Source organism: Limulus polyphemus, unplaced genomic scaffold (assembly GCF_000517525.1).
Source record: "Limulus polyphemus unplaced genomic scaffold, Limulus_polyphemus-2.1.2 Scaffold1268, whole genome shotgun sequence".
Lineage (NCBI taxonomy): Eukaryota > Metazoa > Arthropoda > Merostomata > Xiphosura > Limulidae > Limulus > Limulus polyphemus.
The window spans coordinates 35637-51459 of NW_013666878.1; the positions used below are offsets into that span (position 1 = coordinate 35637).

Consider the following 15823-nt stretch of genomic DNA (forward strand, 5'->3'; position numbering starts at 1 on the left):
ATTTGTTGTAAGATTCTTATGAATACTATAAGTGTAGCTACCAGTTTTGGCTGCCAATTTTGATTTCATTCCTTTAAGTTGCACATTCACTTCTTTTTTTGACTGCACCTTTTTCTCACACTTAAGGTGTTTTTTATTAGATATCATGACTTTTTGTAAATACACACCAACAAATCACAGCAAGTAAGAAAGTGACCCTAGATAGTAACCAACATTAGCTTTAGGATTGCAACCCTATTATTTGCAACAAAACTATACTTTACAGAGTCAACCAGTTTCTTTAGAATATATGGTGGTAGTTTTTGTTACCGTAATACAAACATACACATTTCAAGTTAGGCACTTAAAGATTCTTACTAAGAGAAAGTGTTTGTTTCAGATTTCAAGTATAGGTGTTACGAAGCAGATCAACAACCAAATTGACTGTCATATTAAACATGAATGAAGAAGAAGGTGGAGAATCAGCCACAAATGTTGAAGTTGTTACTCCACATCAGATTCAAGGTTTGTGAAATTCCACCATGCTTATTGAATGTTTTCTAATACATGACACAATATTAGTTATGTATATTTTTGGATACAATTAAGATATTCATTGTATGTTTATTTCTTCTTTTTTCTCTTTCTCCTAATGTCTTTTGTTTATATTTTTGAGGTACCTTTTGGAAATATTTGTATGTTTGCAATAAATTTGTTAGGCTCATGGCTACTTTTACATCATAAGAACTTGTAAACAACATTTTGGTAAAATAGGTTCCTCAAACTTCAGTCCATAACTCCTTTTTGAGAGGGTGAGAATTTTCTACTTTGCAGCTAAAATAAAAAAAGGATAAATACTGTTTTAAGAATAATAAATAGTACAGTAATACAGTTCTACATATGCAATTTATTTTTAAATTATTCCATCACTTCAAAACCACCAATCACAAAACTTGAAGAATACTAAGTGGTTTGCATGTCAGGACTGTGAATCTGAAGAATCATTGTTCATGTGAATCAATGTACTCTGTGTGAGCATAGGTGTGCTATAAAAATGATGGTCAAATCCCATTTTTCAGTCAGATGAGTAGTCGCAATATTTGGCATTGGGTGTTGTTGACCGCTATGTGGACATAGTCTTTGTGTAGCTATGTGCAAAAATCTGAAATGAAGTAGTAAAGGAAAAAAAGTAAATGTTTTCCATATAGCACAACCAAACAATTAAGAAGTGTAATAGATAAACCAATTCAGTTTTAATACATTTATATTTGTAGTCAGAAATTTGTTTTATCAACTCCTTTAAAGTCATAAGAATCATTGAACTTTCCCACATTCTTGATCCTTGTAAAAAAAAAAAAAAAATCATTTATTTTCATCATTATAGTGTGCATTCTGTTTTTATATGAGGTGTCAAAGGTGATTTTAATAATTTGTTTGTAGTAGCAGTTTCCAAGTTTTTGTTATTTCAATTTGATGTCTAGGTAGTGTTGAAGGCTGGAATTTGAAGATGACAGAGTCTGGAGAGGTTTATTTCATTACAGAAGAAGGAGAAGCTGGAGAAATTAGAGTGTCACCTAATAGTATACCAGCTGATGGTTCGGTACAGTACTTGGCAGTAAATGATTCTTCAGTTGACTTGAACAATGCTTCAGGGAATGAAAACATTGTTATCTATTCTTCGGCAGTGGATCATTCTGTAGATATGACAAAAAATGGTGTCACTGGTCAAATTGTGCTTAACAAGTACCAAGAAACATTCCATAATGAAGATAGTGTGGCTGGCATATCTTCTGTTTTACCCGAAAATACTTTAGACGGTGAAGATCAGTTAGCTAAAACAAATGCAACCCAACTCAGCAAAAATGCTCAACAGATATCTTACACCAGCCCTGAAGAAGCTCTCTATACTGTTTCTTCTGACAGATTATCAGAAACCAGTACAGTTAAGAGCACAACTAAACCCTATGCTAGTGAAGATATTGTACTCCACCCTGACAGCTCTTGTGGGGTAACAGAGGATTCTGTACCTGCTCAAGTAAACACTCTCCACCTCCCAGAAACCATTTTAAAAACAACAGAGAAAGGTGGGCAATATTTTGGAACAAAATACCTTGTTCTACAACAACCAGATGGCTCCCAGCAACAATTGTTACTCTTGGAAGAACGTGAAGTAGACCAGACATATAATGATGGTAATGTGAGTATAACTGGAAGTGAACATTCAAAAAATGACCTAGATTTCTTAACTACTGAACATGTGACATCATCCATGGCTCCAGATGCAGCTTCGTCACCAACTAGAGCTGTTAGCAGTTTTAAAAGTGACAGCAAAACAAACAGATTTCTTAAACTTGACCCATCACAACTTCAGATCAAAAGAAGTGATATAATTAAAAGCTCTTCACTGAAGAAAGAAGAAATTTTAAAGATGTTCATGGGCAGTAAAACTAACCGGAAGAAAAAGTCTGTCAGTTCAAAACTTCCTACAAAACCTAATATGACTGAACCTGTTGTTATAAAGGTACGTTAGAACATACTTGTGTGTGTTTTATTTGCTCATAAAAATAATCTCAACAGCACTTTTTTCTCTTCATTTGTACCATTAAATCTACTTTTACTTTTTTTTCTTTTTAATCGTAAAATACAAGACAGGTTGTACAGCTTTTAAAAATTGTATTTTTTAAATACTTGTCTTCTAAAAATCTGCATTTTGAAGCCTAACATCAACTTTTCTTTTACATATTGTATCAAAATATTTTTTTTTAATGATGTAACAATTTAACTCCTTGTGCACAGTATTGGTCCATTGAACTGACCTCACTTCTGTAAAGCTATACATATTAATGTTTATTATAATTCTCAATTTACAATAGTTATTTTCATAAAATTTAGCAAGCCTTTAGTATACATTACAAATATGTTGTATAGGAAAAATCAAATATTTTAATAAGGTATTTTTGTTAAAGATTTGTTTCTGAATTTATGAAGCCTTTACTGAGTCAGTGTAACACAGACTCTGACTAGTTTGAGTTTCAGATTTCATTTGCATAATCTCTAGAACATCCTAAATGAACATAATTTTTTTAAACCTTTATATTTTATCTTTTATTTTTTCTACCCTGACAGTAACTGTAACAAATTTAAAAGAAAGTGAAATAAAAATACCTTTTTTTTTCTTTTTTTGGATGATTAATTTTGCTTGTTTGCTGATCTTTTTATTTTCACAGTTTGAATTGTTAACCTTTTCACATGTTTTTGTTAATTTTATTCTTTTATTGCTGTACTTTATACCATTGATATAGTAATTCTCCCATACAAAGCTATAAGTCACAGCAGTAGCTCATTATTCAGATATCGTATACATCATGAGAAAATCTGATGATTGTGTTGAGTGCAAACCATAACTGCACTAGGCCTAATTTTTTTCACTAAGTTAGTTCTTCAAATAATGATTCACCTAGCATTCTGGCCATTTGTTCTTCATCTCTCACTTCTACCTGTCACTGCCTTCCGCTGGGTCTGAACTTGTTATAAGGCTCACCCACCTGGTCAGCCTTTCCCTTGAGATCTGGCCTTGACTAGTGACCTTCTTTGTTGTTTTCTCTTGGTGGTATCCTCTGGCTGGCTTACCTTTGGTTCTCTCTTCTATGCCACCTGACAACCCAACCCTCTTCCCTTGCCAATTATACATCCTATTGCTTCATGTGGGTTTTGTCTGATCCGTCACTCTTGAACCAGTCTGGTAACCCTTCCCTCCTTGGTGTCATTCTGTCTGATTGGGAGCTTTGCTTTCAATGTTGGTCCATCAGTCCCCACTTCCTCTTATTAGTTCTATAGTCAGACATCTCCCTTCCCTTTTCCAGGGTTCAGCTATCTCTTCTTTGCCGGTTATTGGGTGGCCTTGTCCACCCCTACTTGCAGGCTCGTTATTGCAAAGTGTTTCTTCCCATGTTCTCTCTCCACCTTGTTCCAGTCCTTCCTTATCCATGGACTGTCTTGCACCTCCTGTGCTTGACTGGGACCTCAGTACCATCCTGCACACTCTTCTACATGCTCATTCCTGCCATATGCAACCTTGAAGTTCTACTGCCTTCTTTTCTGACATATTCCTCTTTCTTCTTCCTTATGCTCACTGTTGTTCACATCATTTTGCTAGGGACTTATTTCATACCCTTTCCATCATTCTCGTATTCTTATTTTTCTGACCAGTCCTTTACCTCCTTCCGTTTTCTGCCACTTGGTGGGGTAACTTCTGCCATTCTCCCTCATCCTGTCCTTCTTTTACACTCATCTATGCTCTTAGAGGCCAGTACAGACTTTTCTGCCTAGTTTGTGCAGTTCGTTTCTACTTCACTCATACCTCTCTCTTCCTTCTGGGACACATCTTCTTATGCATTTATTGGTTTGGTCTCTTCTTCTTTTGTGGTTGTTGCTCATTGATGGTCCATATTTTGTTAAGTCAAATTTGTCTTCTCTCTCATTCTTTTGCTGCTTGTTTTAATCTGCTGCTGGACAAGTTTATTCCAGCTGACATTTGAACTATCTTGCATAACTTTGTTGCCCACTCCCTTCATCATCTGGCTGTATAGTCTCCCAGAGGTCACTGCCTGCCTCTGTTCACCATCCTGTGTTCTACTTGCTGTCTTTGGATGGATGTGAACATTCCCCTTTGTCTCTAGCATTGTTTTCAGGATCCTGCCAGGTGGTTGGTGTTGCCTCCCAAATTACACTTATTTCCAAAGTTCTGCATTGAGCCAGGATAACAAAAAGCACTCATAGCATCTGCCCTGGCTCTATTTATATACCCACTGTTGAGCTGAGGTGTTCTCATGGTATATTCAAATACTTGTCTACTGTGTGATCCAGATTGTATACCTCTTCCATGGACTATCATGGAAAATCCAACACCAGGGGGTGCTCTGCCTGCATCCCTGGCTCGTGCTTGCTGTCTTTTCAAAATAGGTTTATCTGATTACCCATTGTACTGTCTCCAGCAGGCAACTGATGGGGTCCAGGCATTTCTCTGGGTCTCTCCACTGTGGATTCCTCTCCCCCTTTCTTTGAGTGGAGCATGGGAGACCATTACCACTAACCAATTCCTGCTGGGGTGGTGGACCAGGGAAAACCCTCACTGACTGGGACAGAATAGCCAGGGGCTGAACAAAAGTTGCCAATTCAGTTGGAAGTGGGGTGATGGTGACACTGTCAGTGTAGTGTAGGTCACCCCTCATATACTTATACTTATAACATGCCAGCATCTCCCATCCTACTTCTGCCCATATGTTGGTTCCTGGGTGTTCTGGTGTTTGATTGGTGTCAGCCCAGCCAACACATGTCCCACATCCTACTGCCACCCAGATATCAGTTCCAGAATACTCTGGTATTGGATCAGTATAGGACCAGACAATATGAGACCCCCATCCTACCATCACCTGGATGCCAGTTCCTAGGTGGTCTGGTGTTGGATGGGTATTGGACCAATCTACTTAAGTCTTCAAACATGTGGTTGGTAGGGGTCCTCCTCTTTCTACCATAGACCAGAGGAAAAATTTCTGATGCCTCCTTGTTTTGGACTGGATTGGACAAATCAACTAATTGCAATCATCTCCTGTTCAATAGAGTTGAGGTGTGCACTTACTAACATATCTTACCTTCCTCCTGCAGGTATTGACAAAGACACCATGGCATATATTAAGTGCCCTTTTCCTGCAGCTGGTGTCGGTCAAATAAGTCTGGTAGAGTTGAGATGAACACTTGGTATGGTCTGAATGCACCCCAACCACATTACACATATTAGCACTCCAACCTCTTGTGTGCTAATCTATGGACAGCCATGTTCTTACTCTGCCCATACCCATGAAACGTGAGGCTTGCTTGCATCTTCCTCCCTTCCATTATGTATGAAGAGTGTACCCTGGAAGAAATGAGATGTGGTCTCTCAGGAGTGTGCCCCTATGGAACCTCTGCCATTGGGTGTCACTCCATGGGTTTCCTTCGGGCACTTTCTGAAGGGAGCTCATTTAGGTAACCTAATCACCAGTCCCACCACAACATTAATGTGGGATTTTAGCTCTCTGTGTGAAGTGGTGTGTATTGTCTTGGAAGTTAACATTTTTCTGACCTGAAAATGTATTTCTGATAGATATTTGCCTCTTCACATACTTCCCACTCTTCCTCCCTACTTCTAGTGCAACTTAGTATTTCTTACCTTGTTATAGAATAAAGATCATGAGTGCAAAAGCATAGATGTAGCTAGTACGCAAGGAGGCTGTATTGCCTTCTTTGTGGTGGAGGGCTTTTTCTGAATAATAATGTCATTATGCAGTAGTGCAAATCACAAGGAATCTCATGAGTTTAGGTGGGAGTTTCCTAAAGGCTAGTGGCATGCAAATCTCTAAGGCAGACATCCAGGGAAGATAGCTTTCTGTGTCAAGAGGTGAGTAACTATTGGAAATACATTTTCAGGTAAGGAAGATATTAACTTTTGAAATAATGGGAGATTTATACACTTATCACTTGACCTTTTGCAACACTACCATGTACACTTTTCCAGATGTTTTATTTCAGTTGGCCTGAAATTTGTGATAAAAATCATGTCACCTGCCCATTTTGTTGTTTTTCTCTAATTATTCTGGACAATTTAATATTGTTTTACATGTTCAAAAACATGTTTACAGCAGTGTTGGAGCCTTACTAAAACCAAGGGAAATGAATAATACTAACTTATTTATTAGGCAAATGGATACTTAACCAAAGTAAAAACTAGCATTTTGGATATTCTCTGAGTAGCTTAAATTTAAAGTCAAACAACATAAAAATTAGAATAATGTCACTTTATTTTATAAAACAAAAATTTTGATAATTATATCTTTGTCTTGCTACCTTTGAAAACCATTTGGGAATGAATAAGAAGAAAACTAGAAAATTTGTTTATGGTAAAGCTATAAACCTTTCCTAATTTTAAAGCACTGATTACCAAATAGTGGCATTGACTGTCACATTATAATGTCCTCACAGATGAGAGGGAATGTGCTTGGCAATGGGTTTCAATTCTGCAATCTGCAGATTAAGACTTGAGCACAATAATGACCAGGCCAAAACCATAGTGTATTCAGATAATTTAGTTGTATTACGTTAACAACAGCTTGACTTGTTCGTGCTAGCTGATTTATTCTTATGATGATGATGATGTTATATGTGTTAACTTTTTAAAAGTTAGCTGTATAACATGTAACCAAATTTTCAGTAGTTTGTCTGTGAAAGAAGGGAATTCAGTATAATAATCTAGTATTCTGAATTACTCTCTTATTTATATAGTCTGAAAGTAGCCTGAATAAAAGTCATACAAAATTAAAATTGTGCTAATATATTTGGTAATATATAAGTTTTAATTATTATAGCTATACATTAAGAAGTTTGAAACTCAATAGGAAATATGTAATAAGAAAACTCGGAGTCTAATCAGTTAACAGTTTTATTGTGGTTACATCACTGTTTAAATTCTCAGCTGAGGGAGTGGCTTAATGAAAGGCTTGAATCATCTCTATTGGTTATTTTGCCCCATATTATCAAATTCCTATGGATATATGCATCTAGAACCTTTGTTTAAGAGGATTCTTTGAGCAATGGAATATTTTTGATATTGCATTATTTAAAAAACATTTCGTAACTTGAATCTATGTTGGGTTTTTTTCTATTTTATCAAAATTTCCTTGGCATATAATGCAGACATCTTTAAAAATGTAACCTATGCAAGAATATAATATTCTTATAATACACAACACAGATATTTTCTACTTTTTATTTTTAAAGGGTGTCACACTGTGCTCTCATAAGTTAAATATAATTGTGATGTATCATACGGAAAGCATTGTGTAGTGTTGTAACAAATTATTTAAGCCATCAATGATAACAACTGAAAGAAATTTATTGTGTTGATTACATTGAGATCAGTCATAATAATTTCAGAAATGCTCTTCATAAAACCAAAGTGAAGAAAATTTATAAAAAAAATTCTGGACTTTTACATACATGTACGTATGTGTTTCATTGATACCATTTTTGTTGATTTATACAGTCTTTGCCTTCAAGTGGCTTAGTGGTAAGTTTGAAGGAACTAGGTGAGTATCCTGTGGGTTGCATACTGTCCTACTTATCCATATTTTGCTTTTCCCAGTTACAACATATTATAATTTTTTTTCCAATAGTCTTATTCCATTTGAATACTGATGAAGACCTTCCATGGTTACAGCTTTTGTCTTACTAGTGCAGAGGAGGTCAATATCCTGCAGAGGAGGTTGATATCCCACCAATACATTAGTGCATGATTTGATAAAGTGATTCACTCATGAACTTGTCAGCTTCTTTGTTCAGCTTACCTTTGCGTGGTTTGGCACATACATCTTGGTGATGGTCTTACCATGCAGTTTTTTTACTTTCTACTATCCATTTGGGGACCAACTACTCTGAATTTTGTGCAGTACTTTTTTGAGTCAGTCACAAATGTTATGTTGGTAACACTGTCTATTTGTTGTGTATTGCTTTCACCAATCCAGAAGAAAATTTATTTATAGCTTCCAGCTCCATCCTTGTGCTGTTTGTGGGAATCTTGAATGTGCCACAGCCTTATGCAGAATGTTGTTGCTTTGCAAGTGTGGTTATGTTTGCTCCAGTGTATAACATAAAATTTTGAAAATATAAATTTGAATGTTTGTTAAATACCATATTATTCTAAGTACTATTATCAACCTTTACTGTATTAAACAAGTGGAACCTTTCAGTTATTGAGTTGTTTTAACTGTGACAAACAACCCTGTTGTTTGATTAAAAGTAGCCATGGAAGTGGCAGGTGCTAATGACTGGTTGCCATGCCTCTCGTAAGAAACTCTAAGCTAGAAATGACCATGCCTGAACTGGAAGGTGTCTCTAACCAGACGTTTTAGGCCATGTGTTTCATAATGTATCATTTTGGTCGAAAATGGAATGATCCCTCAAGACTTATCGTTTTTGGAATATTGGTGGTCGGAATTGTGTTACTAAATTTTCTCTTGTTCTTTGCATTAATAATAAGATTTTAATCTTTTGGAATATTTATTCAATTTCAGAAAAATTGAGTTGAGATTATAAATGTATAATGTTCTAACAATTAATTTTTGATGTTTTTTATCTTCAAAGGAGGTGTTGGAAAGGTTAACATCATTAGAAAAAGAAGTTAAGCAAATTAATGCCAATTATCAACATATGAACACCCAGTATATTCAAATGAATAAACAACTTCAGAATTTGACAAAATTAATAAAGGAGGAAACTAACAAACCAAAGATGACAACCCCTAGCTCTTCATCCATAGGTCAGTTTAATAACAGGTATGTGTGGTCATTATGGTAGCTTTGTAACAAGTATTGTATGTTGATTGATTTGATATTAGATACTTTGGTCCAAAGTGATTTGGTTACCAGTTTACAGTATGGAATATAGTCTTCACACTTAGAGTATGTTATGGTGAAATTACTGATGTTCAATTCATTGATTACCTTACTCTCCAAAACCAAATTTAAATGAAAGATATATTCTTGACACATCATTTATGTAAAGATAAATGTAACTATGATTAGAGTACAATATGTATATGGTTCATAATCCAGAACTGGCATGTTAAAAGCTTTAGGTAAGCCAGTAGTGAGCAACAAATATTGATGAATGTGTTCTAGTGTTGTTTATTTCAACTAACTAAATTTGGATCTCATGTACTTGAGTAATCAGAATCACTGTAACTTTGAGAAGTACAAAATATGACCTACTTGTTACTTCCAGCCCAGAATTAGACTATGAAGACACTTACGTTTAAATTACTATTTAAATTACTGATGCAGCCAGCTTTCCCCTAATTACAATTTAACTTTCGTATTAGCCTCTTGTATGGCAGTCTATCAAAGCCTTTCCAAAAGCCAAGATAAATAATATCAACCAAGGTTCCTTTTGTCCAGAAATGCAGGCAGTTCTTAAAATTCCAATACAAATGGGTTGAGTAATAAAGTCCCTCTGAAACCATGCTATGTTTCATCTTAATGAGCTTGTAGATTCCTATGGATGTAGTGTTTTATTTGATCCATCATTTTTCAAAGTTTGGGTATGCAATTCATAATTGCAGTTACTTGAAAATTTTAGAAACTTATTAAAAATAATTTTAGATTATTCATCAATAAATAATTTTTTTCCCATTAGTTTTGTAACTCACGTGGATACTTATTTGCTAAAACAGTATAAATTATTGTTACGTGTCTGGTCGTTTGTTAATTTCCAGTATAAATTTTTTCCGAGAAACTTCAGCAATACAAGTCCTTTCTTAATTAAAACTAGTTTATTCTTTCTTGATACAACTTTGCAATATACAGAATTTCCACAGTCACTTTAAATTTAACAACCTTATAACACGCTATGAATCACACCGATTCACACATTTTACTTGCGGTGCCTACTGTTTGCTTGACTCAGTTATCTCTCTCTATATCTATCTATCTATGCAATTCTATGCTTGCTTTATTTGCCAGGCTTATTTACTTTATAATAATAATAATAATAAAAAAAAAAAAGGGCGCCTGGAACAAACTAAAGTTGCCAGGAAAATTCATGATCCTTCGAGAATCTCATCACGTGTTACCAGCATCACGTGACTTCCGCTGTCATAACAATATTGTCAGATTTTATTATTTTGAGATTAATACAGCAGAAAAGATATTTATTTACATACATTTAGAGTAATATCTGTTGCTTTCTTGTAACTCAAACTGAAGTATTTCAAGAGTCTGTGTTCCAGAATTTTATGTTTTCTTGTTCATTTTAAACAGTTTTGATATTCTAAGCTTAATATGTTTGTGTGTATATATTCAGTATGTGTTGTTTACACTTAAACTGTGACAGTTAACATTGATGAGAGAAAATTATCTGTGAATTTCAGGGTTACTGGTAAACCAACAATTGTGTCTTTAAGACCCTCAGTAGGCTCTCAGCCTCAGTCTTGTTCATCAATGACACCTTACTCACAAGCTCCCCCTTTTTCATTTGGTAAGTCCATTGACATGGTATAAATACTTAATGTTTAACCAAAAACGATATAATAACCAAGCTTTAGTTAGGCTACTTAGCTGATAAGAGCTATTCTGGAAGAGGGTCTGTGAGATTGAAGGAGGATATGAAATGTGAAAGTTACAATTAATTACTACAGCTCTAACTAGCGTAAACCATTTATAAATTTTTCTTCAGAATTGAATAGATATTTATAGAATCAAATTGTGAAGCTTACTCTTCCTCAGTGTCAAAGCTCTTATGAACAGTAGTGGTAAAATAATCAAATTTCTCTAACATTTTGAATTGGGTGATCACATGCATATAGTATAAAAAAATTAACAAAATCCAATGATCATAATGTACTTTTCAACCTTATAGTATTGGATGCATATTATTTCATGCTAAAGTTGTTAAAAATATGGAGATATACAATGTAAATAAAGATAATGAAAGAAATATTTATTAAACTAATTCTTTGTGATATTTACTTTTGTTTGCATTAAATTTGATTTCACCAGAAAAAATAAATTGTAGTAAGTAACATAAGTAATTAATAGTAACAAAGAAGAAAATTGTGATATATTTAATTAATAGTAACAAAGAAAATGAATATTAAGTAATATAAATAATCAATAGCAACAAAGTATGTGAGGAAGTCAAACATTTTAAATGCATTTAATTTTTAAAGTAGGTATGAGTATGGAATAATTCATTGTTTTAAAGATACATGCCAAATAGTTGCATGTAACTATCTTTGACTAAAGAGTAGATTTGTGACGAGGTACATTACTTTCACTCGCATACATAGCTATTTTTGTTCAGTGCTGCCCTCTGTTTGCAAAAAGTTTTCATCATGCCACAAGCCTTTCACTCCTACGTACCCCTTGGTACACGTGACTCATGTGACTCTCTTTATGCTATACTACCTAACTATCACTTCTCATTAGGCAGTGCTCATATTCAGATGCTTAGTTTGTGCTCTCTCTCTTTTCTTTTTTTTATATCTTCTTATCAATTTCTGTCAACAAGTTTAATATTTATTATACAATAGTGATATCCGTAACTTCTTTCGAGGTGGAATTATTTTATATTTCTACCCAGTTACTAATCTTAATACTTTTTATTTCTTTCTGCCAACATGGTTGTGTTTGGTTATTCATTTTCTAAATTCTATTTACCACTTTAGAGGTTATATCTTTTATCAGCTCATTTACAAAAGCTTCAGGTGGTGGTCCTCAGCAGGGTATTTTCGCCTTGACTTCATCAGGAGATTGATCATCCAATGAGCCTTGACTTGAGTTTGGGGGCCAATACATTTGAAATATGGTCTGCTGACTTTGGAAAAATAAGACATTATACTGTTATGGTTTTTAAATATTTTTTCTGTTAATATTATTATTATTATCTGTATTTATTTGGGTTCAATAACATTAGTTTAGTTACATTGGTCAATACTCATAGTCAAGTTCAGGTTAGAAGTTAGAGCCTAGTAGTATCCTTTGTTCTATAACATTAGATTAGGTTTAACACAAGTTTTTGCTATTTTAAGATTATCTGTAATTCAACTTACTGGTATATCATAAACTAGGTTAACTATATTGTTTTTTTTTGTTTTTTCCATACATCACATCTCATGCATACGTTATTGTCTGTATACTCTTACTTAATTTTACAATATAACATCTATTTAATTTTTGTTATTATTTATCTTTTATACTTCTTCATATTAACTTTTGCTTGTGTGGACCCCTGGAGATGGGGTCTGCACAAACTTCTCCCGATATTGTACGTACCTATCATTAGGTTAGGATTCTTTAAATTTCAGCTTAGTGATATACTTTGTCCTGCTCCGTTTCGATTAGGCTTAACAAGTATCTGTTATTTTCAGTTTACCCGTAGTTCAACTTAAGGGTAAATTGATAATTGGGTTAAGTATCTTGTTTTTCTTCAACACATAACATCTAAAACATATGTTTATTTCATTACACACTTTCTTAACTTTACATTTACTTTTTTTTCATAATTCTTTATAATATATATACTTTTTACATTTAATTTAGTTTGTGTGGACCCCTGGGGGGCTGGAGTCCACCCTACCTTCTCCTGATATTACTCGTCTTCCTTCTACAACTGTTGAACCCATTTAGGACGACCTAGATTTTGTCAGTTTTCCTCTACCTGATTATGGCTTGCCTTCCCAGGCCTTTACTGCAGAATCTACTAGGCCTACCTCAGCCTATTTTTGACATGTTTCACAGTATAATTTTCCCCTCCTTCCCTAGACATTGTTTCATAATGAGCATTTTTGTCTCTTCTGGGAGAGGGTGCTTGCATGCTTAGCCCTACACAGGCTTTGGTTAATTTTGCCCTAGCTTACCATCAGGCAGATTTTCTTCTTGATTCTATGTACTTAGAATCTGTTGCCTGTATGGAGGGGGGGGGGGGGTAGTCTCTGTTCATCCTATCCCCCACCTAGTTTTCCAGTTTTGTCTTACCGTATCGACTCTCCTACTGGACATGTCTACCTTACACCTCCTTTCTTAGGCATTCCGCCTGTATCTAGGAGATTTTCATGGGATACGTCCTCCTTCCCTACATGTTGGGGTGTTTGCCATCTTCAGTTCTTTCCCTCCACATGTGGCTACTTTCCTTTTGTGTTTTTCTGGGGTGGGGCACTGTTGTATACCATTTGTTTACCATTCACTTCTAATAGGGACATACGATAGGCTCCAAGAGCCCATTTTTTGTGGCTACTCCTGTGCTTTTAGAATCACGTGGGGTATATGCGATGATATATTTTATATTTTGGTTGCTCTTTTGTTTCATTCTGAGCCATTGCCACCTTAATTCATGTTCAGTGTTTGGCACCTTCCCATCCTTTACCTGCAGGTTTCTCTATTCTTCATGTATGCTCGATGCTGATTGGAGTTCTGGATCGATTGGTCCAACCTCAATCATTTCTTGGCTCTTCCCTACTTTACTATATAGTATTTCATCACAGTTGTGTGGGCAATTTCTGCAGGACTGAGAATGCCCTTGGTACATGTTTTTATTTGCATTTCTCGGGATGTCATCACGTAATTTGTTACCATTTTTGTGTGGCCCTTCAGACTTGTTTTGGTTCTCCCACTTTTGTCAAGTGGTCTGCGATTTACCCGTCTTGGGGGATTCTACTAACATCACTACTTTGACATCTGGCTTCTGTTAGTTCCTGCCGAATGGGATGGTCATAACATACTCTACCTGCTTCTTACCCAAGCAGCTTGGGTGGTTGGATTTTCCAGTTGGATAAGTTTTCCTGTTCTCTGCTTAATACTTCTGTCTATTTAGGGAGTGTCTTTTTACACACCCACCTACATTGGGACCTTCCATTCTCCTTCTCGAATGCATTAAATGGAGTTTTCTATTATCCATACCATTACAGTTAACTCTTATACTACATGAAAGGTTCTAATGCATTGGGGGATGTGGCTTCTATGGAAGCACTTCTCCCTTTGGGTATGGCACATTTGTGATCTCTTCAGGAGATGCTGCATGACCCATAGTCTCTTGCTAGGGTTCTTGACTTTCCTTTCCTTCTTGGACTATATGCATTAATGGTTTAACATATCCCTAATATCGTTGGGTTTTCCACTTCCTCCCCATCTTCTGGATTAGTTTCTCTTCCCTAATGGTTATTACAAAATTTGGGAGCATGGGTTGATCAGCAGGAGGCTTCAGGACAATGATCTATGGATGAAAGGTCTTACTCTGTTAACGCCCTGGCACTTGTGGCAGTCTCATGTGCTTTACTTCATTTTCTTCCTCTTGCCTGGATTTGACTAATCATGTTTCATTTAGACTATTCGATGGTGATGACTTATTTCACTTGACAAAGGGGCACACTTTCTTATTCACTTTGTGGTAGACAGTGGATCTCACTTTTTGAACCTACACACTTGATGTATGTCTCCTGGCATGTCATGTTCCAAGTACTTTTGTCATCATTGCAGATTGTCTTTTTAGTCCCAACACAGTCCCTAAAGAGTGGCCTCTCGATCCTCAAATTTTCAGTGGCTCTGCCTCCTGTAGGGTACTCCTCCATGGGAGGCGTTTGATTTCTTTCTTGATTCAAAGTTATCTCTTTTGTTTTTGGACTCTGATTTTTCATCCATTAGTCATTGCTGTTGATACATTCAGACAGGATTAGATCCAGTTTATAACTTTGTTTTCTTAATTTTGTCAGATTTCTTCCTAAGGTGATTTTGTTAATCTATGTTGCTTCAGTCAGGTCTTTCTGATTGATCTTTCCTACCCAGCACATATCTGGTTTTCTCGGCTGTTTTAGCTTGATATGATCTTTTTTTTCATATACATGCTCTGGGTTTCTTCATTGCTTTCAAGGCTTCTTTCCATTGCCTCCATTTCTTGCAGTTTCATTCCTTTGTACCACTCTCCTGTTTGTGATTTTTTATTTCCTTCTCCCTTCCCATTATGTTCAACATGTGATTCGATTGGCTTTTTATTCCTTATCTCCTTCTTCCTGTGATCAATTCCTGGTGTCTTCACTCTGATCAGGCACCTTCCCTTTTACCTGCATCTCAACCCCATCGAGCACTGGGACTACACCTCATATTTTCATCTCTCATTGTATGATTTGGGTAACTGTTTCTTCCTCGTCAGGGTACGGTCTTCCACCTTTCGCCATCCTTCACTCTTCAGTGAGACTGTAACTGAGTAAGTTTTCTTTCTTTTGTTATATATATACACATATATATATATATATATATATATGTGT

At 35.5% G+C, this 15823-nt stretch overlaps 1 protein-coding gene across 5 annotated transcripts in view; it reads left to right on the top strand.

Moving 5' to 3' along the window:
- The window catches only part of LOC106462853, a 53289-nt gene that overhangs the window by 8119 nt on the left and 29347 nt on the right, over positions 1–15823 (top strand). For all 5 annotated transcript variants that reach the window (XR_002611361.1, XM_022390246.1, XM_022390245.1 and 2 more), the window contains exons 2-5: positions 380–504; positions 1461–2500; positions 9154–9344; positions 10937–11043. Coding sequence is in view for 4 of the 5 variants with exons in the window: in XM_022390246.1 (XP_022245954.1) it covers positions 438–504; positions 1461–2500; positions 9154–9344; positions 10937–11043 (1405 nt within the window). In the remaining variant the exon portion in view is untranslated. The remainder of the gene's footprint in view (positions 1–379; positions 505–1460; positions 2501–9153; positions 9345–10936; positions 11044–15823) is intronic.